Below are 15,917 nucleotides of genomic sequence, written 5' to 3'. Positions count from 1 at the left end.
TTATGTTTGTAGGAATCTGATGTTTCTTACGGGGGTATGTTTTTATGTTTGTAGGAATCCGATGTTTCTTACGGGGATATGTTTTTATGTTTGTAGGAATCCGATGTTTCTTATGGGGGTATGTTTTTATGTTTGTAGGAATCCGATGTTTCTTATGGGGGTAAGTTTTTATGTTTGTAGGAATCCGATGTTTCTTATGGGGGTATGTTTTTATGTTTGTAGGAATCCGATGTTTCTTATGGGGGTATGTTTTTATGTTTGTAGGAATCCGATGTTTCTTACGGGGGTATGTTTTTATGTTTGTAGGAATCCGATGTTTCTTACGGGGGTATGTTTTTATGTTTGTAGGAATCCGATGTTTCTTATGGGGGTATGTTTTTATGTTTGTAGGAATCCGATGTTTCTTATAGTGGTATGTTTTTATGTTTGTAGGAATCCGATATTTCTTATAGTGGTATGTTTTTATGTTTGTAGGAATCCGATGTTTCTTATAGTGGTATATGTTTTTATGTTTGTAGGAATCCGATGTTTCTTATAGTGGTATATGTTTTTATGTTTGTAGGAATCCAATGTTTCTTATAGTGGTATGTTTTTATGTTTGTAGGAATCCAATGTTTCTTATAGTGGTATGTTTTTATGTTTGTAGGTATCCGATGTTTCTTACAGTGGTATGTTTTTATGTTTGTAGGAATCCGATGTTTCTTACAGTGGTATGTTTTTATGTTTGTAGGAATCCGATGTTTCTTATAGTGGTATGTTTTTATGTTTGTAGGTAATCAGTGGTTACAGAGTAAACAAAGTAAGGAGATGGATGGTGTATGTAGGGTATTTGCTGACTGGTGGAATTCTACCGTTGGTGTTGTACTGGTGTCCACATTGGTATATCAAGTGTACGCATACTGTAACACAGCTCTCCGAGGCCACTAAAGTCGTACTTAAGGTAAAGTGTTTAAAGTTATATTGAAAAGCTCTGTTTTATTTCAGGACAATTATTAGTCCCCTTCTTGCGATGTCAAATGCGACGACATTTTTCACTCAGTCCAGCCGTCCGTCCTTCAGTCCATTTGTCACAACTCAGTTTCATCATACTATTGTTTGAAGAAGTTAGCTCCTGAGTATATGAGCATAGCCGTGCGAGATGCTATCTTTTGATATTACAGTTTCTGTTTTATCCAATATGTCATCAATATTTGTACCCTTAGACATGTATTTATATCAAGTACCTGTAGTAGAGACTTGAAACTAATTCAAATGTTTTGCTAAACAACACCAATCCTTAAAAACATCTTTATTGATTGTATGAAAATTGAATATTTTGGCCAATAATATGAAAATTTCATCTACAACCCCACTTTTTTAGGGACGAGATCAAAAGTTCAATGTCTGACAAAAAACTTATTTCACATAGTTTTCAACAAGGACCCCCCCCCCCCCCCCCCCCTTAAAACTAAATAACTAAATATGATGAATATTGAAACTAAATGATTAACAAGTGAAAACTTACTTACTATTATAAATAACACTTTTTATACCTTTTCTACTGTTTATTCACGTCAACATTACATTCAATCTATTAAATGGTCATTAGAATGTAATATTATTAATTTATGTGGTTTTTAACAGTCACGTGTCTATTTTAGCTCACCTGAGCCAAAGGCTTTTCTGATCAAAATTTGTCCATTGTCTGTAGTCGTTGGCATAAACTTTTTACATTTTCATCTTCTCCAGAACCACAGGGCCAATGTCCACCAAACTTGGCAAAAAGCATCCTTGGATGAAGGGCTTTCAAGCTTTCATGCCCCCTTCAAAGGGGAGATAATCACAAAATGCAAAAAATAGGGTGGGGTCCTTCAAAAATCTTCTCAAGAACCACTGAGCCAGAAAAGCTAAAATTTGCTTGAAAGCTTCCTGACATAGTGCAGATTCACGTTTGTTAAAAATGACCCTGGGGGTAGGATGGGGCCACAATAGGGGATCAAAGTTTTACATACAAATATATAGGGAAAATCTTTATAAAAAAATTCTCAAGAACCACTGGGCTAGGAAAGTATCGTCGACTGACCAGTTTCGGTGACCTTAGTAATAAACCACGATTTTCTCATTAATCACTTGGATAAAATAAATAAACAATACACCTACCTTTAAAGTAATTAGATTCCTTTACTTTCATCCAAAAATTCCAATTTCATTGGTACGTTAATTGAAAATATTTTCGTAATAAAAAACATATCACTTTGTGGTCCTTAAACGGTGACGTCACCTATTTCGGTGACCATTGTTAATATATAAGTTTGCCAAAAGTTTGTAACTGTAAAAACATATATACAGGAGGAATGTGCAACTAAACGTCAATGAATAACATAACATGTTGTAGAATTCTAGACTTTTGGTATGCTTTATATCAATTTGAAGATTTGCTTGAAAAAGTAATACGTAAATGGGCTTATTTTTGGGGTGCTCATGCTGATTGTTTGCATACTCTCCTTCTAGTAGTTCATTTTCGGAAAAAAAATTGGAAGACGTACTCTGTATATGTTTGTAAACACTACGGCGAAATTGATGACACAATCTACACCTGGAAACAACAACGCGAACACGAAAACAAAAGGTCACCGATTCTGGTCAGTCACCGAAATAGGGCAGTCGACGATACAAAGAAGTAGAAAAAAAATCTTTGAAAATCATCTTCTTGAGAACCGTTGGGCCAAAGAAGTTTACATTTGCATGAAAGCTTTCTGACATAGTGCAGATTCAGGTTTGTAAAAATCATGGCTGCGGGGGTGGGTGGGGGGGGGGTAGGATGGGGCCACATATAGGGAATCAAACTTTTGCATACAAATATATAGAAAAAAATCTTCTTAAGAACCATTGGGCAAAAGAAGTTTATATTTACATTAAAGCTTATTCCTGACATAGTGCAAATTCAAGTTTGTGAAAATCATGCCCCCCAGGGGTAGGTGGGGGCCACAATAGGGATCAAAGTTTTACATGCGAATATATAGGGAAAATCTTTAAATATGCAGGCCAAAGTGACTCGGGTAAGCCATGTGGCCCATGGACCTCTTGTTATAATAAAATGTTCCACAATCTAATGACGAATCATTCGAAACAGATTATTCCATTTTAAAAGAAAGGGGGGAATGGAACAATCAACTTGATATGTAATTTCGGTTTCATCTTTGCGTGCCCTTGGTTTAGTTTCACAGAATGAGATCCAAACCTTGTTTAGTATTGAGTTAAAAAAAAAAGTTTCTTTACCAGTAGCGATCTCATTTTAGTGCCGCTGATCACAGTCTTCATAATTGCTAAGGAACTGGGTGATCATTTCTATATGGACGCGTTTTTGCTCTCTGTAAGGTTGGTTGGTTGTATGTGTAATGTCCTGCTTGAGAATCTTTCACTCATATGGAGACGTCACCATTGCTGGTGAAGGGGTAGAAAATTAATGCCTATGCTAGCTAGCATCAGTGCTTACAGCATTGAGCAGAGAGGGATCTTTATCATGCCACACCTGCTGTGATATGTGGTCTCAGTTTTTGCTGTTCATCCAAAGGACAATCCCATTTAGACACCTCTTACAACAAACAAGGGGTACTGAGGACCTATTCTAACCCAGATCCACATGGGACCTCTTCTGTAAGGATATGGGGGACCCACTGAGTACAAACTTTCCAAAGTTTTAACTGTTCTTTTAGAATGCTGAAAACAGCATTTAGTGTTTTTATTTGGTCTATAGGGATTTGGTGAAATAAAATGATTGTGGACCGAAGGTCTACAGGATTGAAAAGTTAGTTTCGAACACTGCATCCTTTGTGAGCCTTGTATCTTAATCAGATAAACAGAGTAATCCGTAGTCAAAATCAGTATGTAAAGAACATACTGCTTAACAATTGATATGAAACATGTCAGATTGGCAAACTAGATCATTATAACGCCCATAGAATTTGCGAAATGTTGACTTTAAACAAGACTGTTGAAACCCCTGTAACATCAACTTGCTTGTCAGTAGCCTGCATTGATTTAAAAACTGATCATATGCAGAGCAAGTACTTGCCTACCAAATCAGTTGAGAGGCATAAACACTATATGCAGGTGATAATTGGAATATTGCTACGTAAGTGTATTAAATGCAAAAAGATCATTATTTATTTCCAATCTACTAAAATTAACTTTTTTATATTTCTGTTTTTATAGACATGAGTATGTATTAATTTGATGTAATGATTGATTTGTGTTGCTTATGTTGTGTTGACACCAACAGATAGATCTAGTTTATGCAAATAAATCATAAGTCAATCAATTTTAAGTGCAAAAAAGTGAATTTTAACACAATGTAGCTTGATGACGAGCGTTGTTACCCCAGGTTTTCTATTAATTTCATAATTTCTCTTCAATGTAGAAATCAAAAGTATACTTCCAAAAATTTTTACATTTAACTACGAAACTCTTTTAGAAACTGAAATTTGGTATATGATTTACTAATATATTACAGATCAAATCAAAAATTTGCCACAGTTGACTGATTTTTATGAGACTTATGGGACTTTGTGCCAAATACAGTTTTCTGGACTTTTCTCCTCTATCATATAACTTAGGAAACTGAAATTTGGTATACATGATCTTATCTACTGAGTATTTTAGGTTTCACTCTCATCACAGTTGACTTAATGTTCTAACAAAAATGTTAGAATTATATTCATGGTTGACTGAACTTCTTTAATTCTTGTATTATATATGTCTAGTCTTCTGTATTCTTGTTTTTTAGTCATTATTGAATTGTACAATCTTAAAAATTCATTTCAGGATCAGTATGAGCAGTGGTTTGTTGCTGAAGTCGTGCTGGTCACAAAAGATGGCACAAGGTGAGGATGCAAAGAGTACATTTGCGTATATATATATATATTATATGAAAATGTTTTGAACTTAGTTTGCAATTCATGTATGCAGTGTATATTGTAAATGTACGTGCAGCGCACTTAGATATTAACTTGGTCAAAATAAAATCAAACTGATGATGACAAAATTACATCTTTTTAATTATTTTGTTTTTTGTAAAGGATATTTGAACTTAATTCCTCAAAAATCGGAGTGTTGTTGGATGGGGATGGGGTAATTAAAAATGTAATTGTAATTGAGGGTGATTAATTACTAATTCAAAGTAATTTGTAATGGAACATTTTTATGCCCTCATAATTGGAAATTCTAAGGTATATAGTTTTTGGTTTGTTTGCTAAAACTTTAACCTTGACCATAACTTTTTGAGTGGAAGGTGTTAAAGCTTTCAAATTTCACATTTTGTATTCCTTGTGACAAGACCTTTCTTTTTATTAGCTCACCTGAACCGAAGGTTCAAGTGAGCTATTCTGATCACATTTTGTCCGGCGTCCGTATGTCTGTCTGTCCGTCTGTCTGTAAACTTTTCACATTTTCGACTTCTTCTCCAGAACCACTGGGCCAATTTCAACCTAACTTGGCCAAAAGCATCCTTGGGTGAAGGGCTTTCAAGTTTGTTCAAATGAAGGGCCATGTCCCTTTCAAAGGGGAGATAATCACAAAAATGCAAAAATAGGGTGGGGTCATTTAAAAATCTTCTTCTCAAGAACCACTGGGCCAGAAGAGCTGAAATTTACCTGAAAGCTTCCTGACATATTGCAGATTCAAGTTTGTTCAAATCATGGCCCCCGGTGGTAGGATGGGGCCACAAGGGGGGATCAAAGTTTTACATACAAATATATAGGGAAAAACTTTAAAAATCTTCTTCTCAAGAACCACTAAGCCAGAAAAGCTGAGATTTACATGAAAGCTTCCTGACATAATGCAGATTCAAGTTTGTTCAAATCATGGGCCCCGGGGGTTGGATGGGGCCACAAGGGGGGATCAAAGTTTTACACACAAATATATAGGGAAAAACTTTTAAAAATCTTCTTCTCAAGAACCACTAAGCCAGAAAAGCTAAGATTTACATGAAAGCTTCCTGACATAGTGCAGATTCAAGTTTGTTCAAATCATGGGCTCCGGGGGTTGGATGGGGCCACAATAGGGGATCAAAGTTTTACATACAAATATATAGAAAAAATCTTCTTCTCAAGAACCACTGAGCCAGAAAAGCTGAGATTTACATGAAAGCTTCCTGACATAATGCAGATTCAAGTTTGTTCAAATCATGGGCCCCGGGGGTTGGATGGGGCCACAATAGGGGATCAAAGTTTTACATACAAATATATAGGAAAAATCTTTAAAAATCTTCTTCTCAAGAACCACTGAGTCAGAAAAGCTGATTTTTACCTGAAAACTTCCTGACATAGTGCAGATTCAAGTTTGTTCAAATCATGGCCCCCGGGGATAGGATAGGGCCCCAAGGGGGGATCAAAGTTTTGCACACAAATATATAGGGAAAAACTTTAAAAATCTTCTCAAGAACCACTAAGCCAGAAAAGCTGAGATTTACATGAAAGCTTCCTGACATAATGCAGATTCAAGTTTGTTCAAATCATGGGCCCCTGGGGTTGGATGGGGCCACAATAGGGGATCAAAGTTTTACATACAAATATATAGGAAAAATCTTTAAAAATCTTCTCAAGAACCACTAAGCCAGAAAAGCTGATTTTTACATGAAAACTTTCTGACATAGTGCAGATTCAAGTTTGTTCAAATCATGGCCCCCGGGGATAAGATGGGGCCCCAAGGGGGGGGGGGGGGTCAAAGTTTTACACACAAATATATAGGGAAAAACTTTAAAAATCTTCTTCTCAAGAACCACTAAGCCAGAAAAGCTGAGATTTACATGAAAGCTTCCTGACATAGTGCAGATTCAAGTTTGTTCAAATCATGCCCCCCGGGGATAAGATGGGGCCCCAAGGGGGGGAGCAAAGTTTTACATACAAATATATAGGGAAAAACTTTAAAAATCTTCTTCTCAAGAACCACTTCAAATATAGAAAAAAGCTTTAAAAGAACCATTGGGCCAAAGAAGTTGACATTTACATGAAAGCTTTCTGACATAGTGTAAATTCAAGTTTGCAAAGGGTAGTTTGGGCCATGATAGGGACCAAGGTTTTACATGCAAATATATATGGAAAGTCTTCAGATATGGGCCAAGGTGACTCAGGTGAGCGATGTGGCCCATGGGCCTCTTGTTTTAAATTTTTTTTACCTCATGACCTTAGAGTTTTGCCATCAGTGTTTCCTTCAATTACAAATAATTATAATTTCATCAATTACCTTGAAAAATCACACGCAGTTCCATTTACATTCCAATTTCTTATCAAATGCATAGTCTATCTTACAATAGAATCAAAATCGCTGTCTAGAATTCTAAACCATATTTTTGTCATTCTTGTTATTTTGTGAAGTTTACATGATTATTATTGTAACAAAGTATATTTAGATTAAAGGTGGGAGGAATGTAGTAGTTAGGGTTATATGGACTGTGGACATCGGCCTGGATAGCTCAGTGGTTAAGAGTACCTTACTAGTAATGCAGGGGTTCCAGGTTTTGATTCCCAGTCCAACCAAAGATTGACTTCTCATATTACACACATTTCATTGACATCAAAATCTGTCAATGTTGTTCAATTGAGATTCCAATCATATATCATTGAGGTCAATCTTCTGTCAGACATAGATTTCTATGGAGTCCATTGCAATTTATGATTTACATTGTAACACACCAGTATCAAGAAATCAAATGATAATCAGTTGTATTTCATGAATTCATTATTTACTAATTAATACACAATATTTTTTCGTGAGATTTACTATTTTATATTTTCGTATGATAAAAACAATGATTGACTTCCCACTACAAGATACAAAATGTATTGATAGGTTATTGCAATAACCACAATTTGAGTACATTTACCTGGTTCTCAAAATATCAAATTAGGTTGCTATCCTTATGTTTATGGGATTATGGTAAACATTGTCAGTGAAAGAAAGTCTATCAAAAGGAAATCAAGAAACTATATTAAAATCTCATATTATAAAAGTGACACCATGTACACCATTGATAACATTATAAACTCACCATTAGTGATTATTCCTGGGCAGAGTAGACGGTTTTTAAAGTTCTGAGGTAATCTGTTTGAAAGTATGTACAGAATTGATAAAGAAACTGAAAAATTTCCCTCTCCAGGTAAATATTTCCTGCATATTTAGTACTGCTGTATTTACATATATATGTGTAACCAATAAAAAAGGAGATAGATAAGTAGTCTTCTTAAGTTTCAACCAAGTTCTACAATTTTTTTCACTCAATATATAAGTGCAGGTAAAACAGGAAAATATGAAATATCTACCAACATATTGAATTTTCTAGCAAATATTTACATGTTGCTTTGTATATGTTTATTACATGTATGCCTTCTATCTTCCAGGGGGAGACGTATTGTTTTTCTACTTTCTGTCTGTCCATCTGTCTCACAAAATCTTGTGAACGCTTCTCCTCCTTTACGGCATATTGGATAAACTTTAAACTTTGTACAATACTTCATTGCAATTTGCAGATGTGCATATTATCAGACAGGAGGATCCAATTATTTTCCTAAAAGTTACATTGGATATAAGAGGGTAGGAGGATGTAAAATAGCTTTTGAACACTTTTCCTCCTACATGGCTTATTGGATAGCCTTGAAACTTTGTACAATGCTTCATTATCATTTAATGATGTTCACATTGTTCTGACCAGGGATCTAATCTTTTCCTATAATTCACAGTGGATTAAAGAGGAGTGATTTATATGTTTTTATGCCCCGAAGATCGGGGTGGGGGGGGGGGGGGGGGTTAAGCAATACTTAACTCAGTAATGTGTATGAGGGTGTGAGGTGTAAGCAATACTTAACTCAGTAATGTGTATGAGGGAGTGAGGTGTAAGCAATACTGAACCCAGTGAGGTGTAAGCAATACTGAACTCAGTAATGTGTACGAGGGAGTGAGGTGTAAGCAATACTTAACTCAGTAATGTGTACGAGGGAGTGAGAATGTGTACGAGGGAGTGAGGTGTAAGCAATACTGAACCCAGTGAGGTATAAGCAATACTTAACTCAGTAATGTGTACGAGGGAGTGAGGTGTAAGCAATACTTAACTCAGTAATGTGTATGAGAGAGTGAGGTGTAAGCAATACTTAAAGGACACATGACACAAAAAATTATTTATCTGCAATCATTGTCTTTATAATCCTTAAGTCAGACTCTCACACTGAATCTGTTAAACACGCATCCGTTTCACAGCTAAAGCTGTAACACTGTACTGATAAGCAGCATGACCTCAATATGCATATTCTAAACCCCAGAGATCGGAAACAGTCGGGGTGACGTCAGAGATGAGCTACAGCACAGAGATGCTATATGCTTCTACAGAAGAGATACTATAAATCTTTCTTATCACTGATCAAAGACAAACAGTTTCCCTAATTACCAGTAATGGGTTAAATGCTATCATAAACAAAGAACATGCACACTCATATTTCTTTGTATCTAAAGAGTTACACTGTAGTCATATAGTTTGTAAGGATGCCGTATTGTGCTGTTTATAATTGTTCAACCTCTTCAAAAGTGGACAAAAATGTGTCATTTTTTCGCTTCCCCAAAGATGCAGGTCTTCAAAAAGCATGGGTACATTACTGTCGTAGAAGAGACCTTACATTAACCAAATACAGTAAAATATGTGAGAAACACTTTACGCCAGATCAGTATTCTCGTTACCCACCCCGGTTAGCTGAATTAGGTTATGATAATGCTCATGCTCAGTTAAAAGATGATGCTGTACCCGATGCTGAGTGGCCTACCCAAGGTGAATATTCAACTTAATCAAATACTGAGAGAAAAAACCCATCTGGGTATGGTGCATATAGAAAGCGACAAAAACTTCAGGTTAAAAAAAAACTGATTTTTTTTTTACAATATGATTACATATGTGCTGCAAGTTAACTGCTTTTTACTATTCGTATTTTGTATCAGGATTCAAATTTAAATTTGGGGAGGGGGTACAATTTGCTAGAGAAAATTGTTACCAAAAGAAAACAAAGATCATTTCTTATAATCCCTGTCATATGGGTAAACGGGAAAAAAGTCACAGGGAAAAAAAGTCACAATCTGGGTAGGAAAAAAAGTCACTGGAAAGTAAGTCACAGGAAAAAAAGTCACAATATGTATAAAGAGTGTCTATGACCACACCTAGCAAAAAAAGTCACAATTTCTTTTGTTCAAAATTTTTGATTGCTTTTGCCTATACTAAGGAAAAAAAGTCACAATATTTATAAAGAGTGACTTTGACCATACGTAGAAAAAATAAAGCACCGATGAATAGTTAACATTTGCTAAAAAAAAACCAAACATATTTTTTCCTTCATCCTATGTATGGCTTCAAAGATTGTAAACTGATGCCATTTTGTCTACTTATACAGGGAATACACTGTCTAGAAAAGGGGAAAGGTGCCTTGTGAAGCCACTAATTAATCTCAACAGTCCCTTCAACAACTGTTGTAAATACTTAAAAGTTAATTTTTATTGGGGTTATTTGTTTGTTGCAAACGATTAAAAAAAACCATGGAATCTTCTAACTTTGAATCAAATTTAAGTAAAACTTTTCTCCTTATATAATAATTGACTTTTTTCTATATATATATATATATATATATATATATATATATATATATATATATGTGTGTAGTTTTCTTTCAAAATATATATACTGTGACTTTCTCCCCCTTTCTTTGTATATGTGACCCTTTTCTATCAAAATATATACTATGAATTTTCCCCTATACATATAATATAATATATATTGTGACTTTTTTTCATACATCTATGTGATTTTTATACAAAATATATATTGTGACTGTTTTTCCTGTGACTTATTTTCCTGTGATTTTTCATCCGTGACTTTTTTCCCGTGATTTTTTTTCCTACATTCGTTTTATGGTAGGTTTCTTACATTATTTATATGTGACATACATTTTTATAGATAAGGGGTTCAGAATGCCATGATGTCAATTCATTAGACATATACGGAATTTTTGTTGATTTTTTTTTTCAATATATACATGATATACATACTGGTACATATTTATATATGTTTAGCAATTTAGAGCTTGGGGGGAAGGAGGATCAACAACCTAAATCTGCTGCAAATGTGAATATCAAAGTTTAAGTTTATTACATGATTTCCAATAATATTTTACTGCAATTGAATTTTGTTATTTCTTAAATAAATCAGAGTTCTGATAAGTCTTCAGCCATTGTATTGAATACGTTACGGTGAGAATTTCCAAGAAGCTCACCTCTGACGTATATAACACACACGTGACTCTTATCTCATTAACTGTCGGCACTGCTCGGAGAACTGCTTCGGCTGGTGTTTACAGATTACTATTTCCAGCTGTGCCTTGTTATCAGATGCTTGTTTAACAGATTCAGTGTGAGAATCTGACTTAAGGATTACAAAGACAATGATTACAGACAAATAATTTTTTGTGTCATGTGTCCTTTAACTCAGTAATGTGTATGAGAGAGTGAGGTGTAAGCAATACTTAACTCAGTAATGTGTATGAGAGAGTGAGATGTAAGCAATACTTAACTCAGTAATGTGTACGAAGGAGTGAGGTGTAAGCAATACTTAACTCAGTAATGTGTACGAGGGAGTGAGGTGTAAGCAATACTTAACTCAGTAATGTGTACGAAGGAGTGAGGTGTAAGCAATACTTAACTCTGTGAGGTGTACAAGGGTGTGAGGTGTAAGCAATACTTAACTCAGTAATGTGTACGAGGGAGTGAGGTGTAAGCAATACTGAACTCAGTAATGTGTATGAGAGAGTGAGGTGTAAGCAATATTTAACTCAATGCTGTAAATCCTTCTTGTGTTACAGAGTCAAAATAATCCGTCCCACCCCAGCATTCTCCTTCTCTAAAAGAAGACGGAAAGCTACGGCGGACATTTTACTTACAGGAGTGAGTATACTTATTGGTGAGCCGAGACCTGTCTGTTAACAGAACCTGTACTACTTTTTATAACACTTTGGAAAATATGCAAGTAGATGATAGTCAATTGCATTTCAATCATTTAAGAAGTTGATCCTCTGACTGTACGTTTTTGTTTTTATGCCCCTGTAATCAAAGATGAGAGGCAACTCTAACCTTGATTATAACTTTTGACTGATGCAAGATAGAGGCTTGTCACTTTGTGAACTGAAATGTGAAGGTCATATCTTGAATAGAACAAGGGTGGGGGTGGGGATAGTGTTTCTGAAACATGTCTTATGTATGTGCTGTGTAAGAAAAGATTTTCTGTTCTTGTTGCATCATACTTTGATTAAACATTTGATTATACATGTAATGATTTTCATTTGAATATTGTAGCATGATGAAAATCTAATGAGATATTTCGTTGTGAAGAAAGTCAAGTATTGCTGGAATAATGAATCTCAGGAGTTTGAGAAACTCAAGTAAGTATCACTATATTCAAGTAAGCATTTTTCTGGTCATCTGAGTGTTTTGGTGACCTAAAATCAAGGTCTTTTGGCCAAATTGAAGACCAGTGTTAAAAAAAAAATTTGAACTATTAGTCCAGACTACAGGTTTGTAACAAATATGTATTAGAAGTTCGTACTTGTCACAAAGGCTGCTAATGAATATGTATTAGAATTCATACTAGTCACAAAGGCTTCTAATGATCAGACAGCGTGTTCGGGGCCATAAACCAAGGACCTATATATATAGCGAAGGTCAAGGCCTCAATAATGAAGGAACATTAGAGGATCATAATTAAGGAGTGTTTTTGGACCTCTTTGGCGACTGCAAAGATAAAAAAAAAGTGTAAAAGTCTCCAAAAGGATTCAAACTCACTCAAACAAGCTAAGATTCTCAGACATTACAGATATCTCATTGGTTACACCTCTTGGACCCTAAATCAAGATAATTTGTCCAACGTTAAAGGATAAAAAAAATGACAAACATTTCTGTGGGGCCATAACTTTGTAATGGAGAGATACTAAAAGTTCTTACAAGGCACAAAGGCTAATTATTATTAGGATAATGTGTGATAACCTTAGGTTAAGATTAATTAGTAAAAGTCAAGGTAAATATAATACAAATATTTGTTTTGAGCTACAAGTTTATAATGAAGAGACAGAGGAAGCCTGTATTAGGCAGAGGTTGGATATGATCAGACAGTTTGTTGTGACCAAGAAACATGAACATTTGGCCACGATCGAGGTCCGACACGTGACACCATTCTCAGAGTTGTGCTCAGTGCAGCATCAGCATGAGAGGTTTTTGTTGTGTGATACTTGGGTGAAGAATAAGGCCTGTGGGTCTCTATATTTCAAGGCACTTTGAATTTGACATTTTCTAATTTTATGACACAATTGATTTACTGGAAATAGTTCGTTTTCCAATACATAAGTCTCAATGACAGCATCTTATTTAGATGTGAAATAATGGCATTGAGAATATGTATATGTTATTGTTCAAGCAACAGCTAAGGGAATTTAGCAGACTGTTATTCCAATGTGAAGGAACTGAACTGCCATGATTTTGTTATCTATATTGCAGAGGTTTGGAGAATAACATGACCTGTTCACAGCTTCATGCTCTCCAGGGATTGTCTGCTACAGAGCAGTGTCGCAGGTGGGATTTATTTCTCAATGTGTTTGATTTTTAGGTCACCTGAGTAGACTCAGGTGATCTGTTGCGTTTGGTCAGCGTCAGTCATCCATCTAATTTCACATATTAACAAATTGAACATATCTAAACTTCTTGATAACTACCATTCCAATTCTTTTCGAATTTTGTAAGGAGCATCTTTGGAACAAGGGTGACATACCGGTAAGTTGTAAATTTGAGGACTCCTGCACCCTTGGGTCTTAGGGGCAGGGTAAAAACTGCCAAATATTGACCAATATTCAAAATTCTTCTTTACAAATGCACATATGTAAGGAAAGTAATGTAGAGCAGGAAGGCCTCTACAAAAATTGTAAACTTCATGATCCAGGGGTAGAGGTTCTGACTCCAGGGCTGGGTCAAATTTGGTATATATAGTATGTATGTGTAAAACATTTACCTGTGGGGATCCGGGTTAGAATAGGTCCTCAGTACCCCTTGCTTGTCGTAGAAGGTGACTAAATGGGAGATCCTTCGGATGAGACCGCAAAAACTGAGGTCGTGTGTCACAGCAGGTGTGACACGATAAAGATCCCTCCTTGCTCAAAGGCCATAAGCGCCGAGCATAGGCCTCAATTTTGCAGCCCTTCATCGGCAGTGGTGACGTCTCCATGTGAGTGAAATATTCTCGAGAGGGACGTTAAACTATATTTAATCAATCAATCAATCTTTAATACTATTGATACTAAATATAAAGCAAATGCATATTTTAAAGGAGTAGGCAGTCTTTTAGCATAATTGTAAATTTCATAATCACAAGGGTAAGGATTTTGGTTCAAGGTGGGGCCAAAGTTATTATAATAGTGATTATTGTCATCATTTGAAAGACTTCTTTCAGTTTGCTGACATAATATAAAAACTAAATGCATATTTAGGAAAAGCATAAAAGGATGTACCAAAATTGTGAATTTCGCAACCCAAGGGTTTTACTCTGGGATGGATCCTAATTATTCCTATTATGTTGATGTAACATAGTTTATGTAAAGCCTTTCATCAGTATAGGCACTTTATTCCTATTATGTTGATGTAACATAGTTTATGTAAAGCCTTTCATCAGTATATACCTTTTTTTGGGGACATTTAAGTTTCAAGAACACATCTTGTTTTATATCTATACTGTAACAGTTGCTGAATATTAGAATTTAGCTGAGATATGCACAAAAGGAAATTATTTCTAGATTTCAAAGCTCTTGAGGCTAGTGATCGATACTTTTAACTACTGTATAGGGGAATAATTTCACGGGTTGTAATTTTCAGGTTTTTTTTCATTTTAGACACATTCGCAGGTACATAAAATTCGCGGATTCGAATCACCAGAAGCCCCCCCCCCCCTTTTTTTTTAATGTCCCCCCAATACAGTAATAAGGCCTGTGAGTCTCTTGTTACTAAACGAATGATGCTAATTTTTTATGCTCTTTTTTTTGAAAAGGGGGGGGGGGGGGGGGCATATTGGTTTGCACTCGTCTGTCAGTCAGTTGGTCTGTCAGTCAAGTGTTGTCTGCTCAATATCTTGAAAATCCTTTGCTTGACAAACATCAAACTTGGTATACTGATAGCCCTGAAAGAGAGCATGACCTCATTGGTTTTGAGGTCAACGGTTAGGGGCAAGCTTGATAGATATCAAACTTGGCACACATGTACCCCCTAAGGAGTAAATAACCCCAATGAATTTTAAAGTAAAAAAAAATGCTAATAAAATGCCTTAAAAAGTGCATCTTAGTTTAAACAATATTTATTTCATAATGATCAACATTTTACAATAGACATCTGTATTTAATGGAGATTGGAAACTAAGCCAAAAGGCTTAGATATTAATTAATCCTAGTTTCAGCATTATATTATCTAAATTATTAATGTCGTATTTATATGTTGAAAAGGCACAAAACATTTTCGCCTTTGAGTTTATTTTTTTCTCAACCAACAGGCGAATTACATACGGTGCCAACTCTATTGCTGTTCATGTTAAACCAGTAGTACACCTGTTGTTCAAAGAGGTAAGATCATTAATCAATTTAGAAAGGTTTTGTCTTGAACATTAGAATTTTTAGCTCACCTGAGACATTCTGTGGGAGTGGACATTTACCTGTATTCATGGGATACTGTGAAATCACACGAATTCTTGGGGTCCGATTTTCATGGATTGGTGAGATTTTACAGTTTTGTTGAGATGTAATTTCATGGATTGGTGAGATTTTACAGTTTTGTTGAGATGTAATTTCATGGATTGGTGAGAGTTTACAGGTTTATTGAGATGTAATTTC

General features: G+C 35.3%; 1 protein-coding gene across 3 annotated transcripts in view; it reads left to right on the top strand.

The window, feature by feature from the left end:
• The window catches only part of LOC125663705 (polyamine-transporting ATPase 13A3-like), a 55,494-nt gene that overhangs the window by 12,818 nt on the left and 26,759 nt on the right, over positions 1 to 15,917 (top strand). For 2 of the 3 annotated variants that reach the window (XM_056153064.1, XM_056153063.1), the window contains exons 3-8: positions 773 to 940; positions 4,804 to 4,862; positions 11,865 to 11,946; positions 12,355 to 12,440; positions 13,549 to 13,623; positions 15,581 to 15,650. In XM_056153064.1, the coding sequence (XP_056009039.1) occupies positions 773 to 940; positions 4,804 to 4,862; positions 11,865 to 11,946; positions 12,355 to 12,440; positions 13,549 to 13,623; positions 15,581 to 15,650 (540 nt within the window). Of the gene's footprint in view, positions 1 to 772; positions 941 to 4,803; positions 4,863 to 11,862; positions 11,963 to 12,354; positions 12,441 to 13,548; positions 13,624 to 15,580; positions 15,651 to 15,917 lie in introns of those variants that run through there. The other variant, XM_056153065.1, reaches the window with a different exon arrangement.

This window comes from Ostrea edulis, chromosome 1 (genome assembly GCF_947568905.1).
Source record: "Ostrea edulis chromosome 1, xbOstEdul1.1, whole genome shotgun sequence".
Taxonomy (NCBI): domain Eukaryota; kingdom Metazoa; phylum Mollusca; class Bivalvia; order Ostreida; family Ostreidae; genus Ostrea; species Ostrea edulis.
This window is presented reverse-complemented; position numbering and strand designations above follow the sequence as displayed.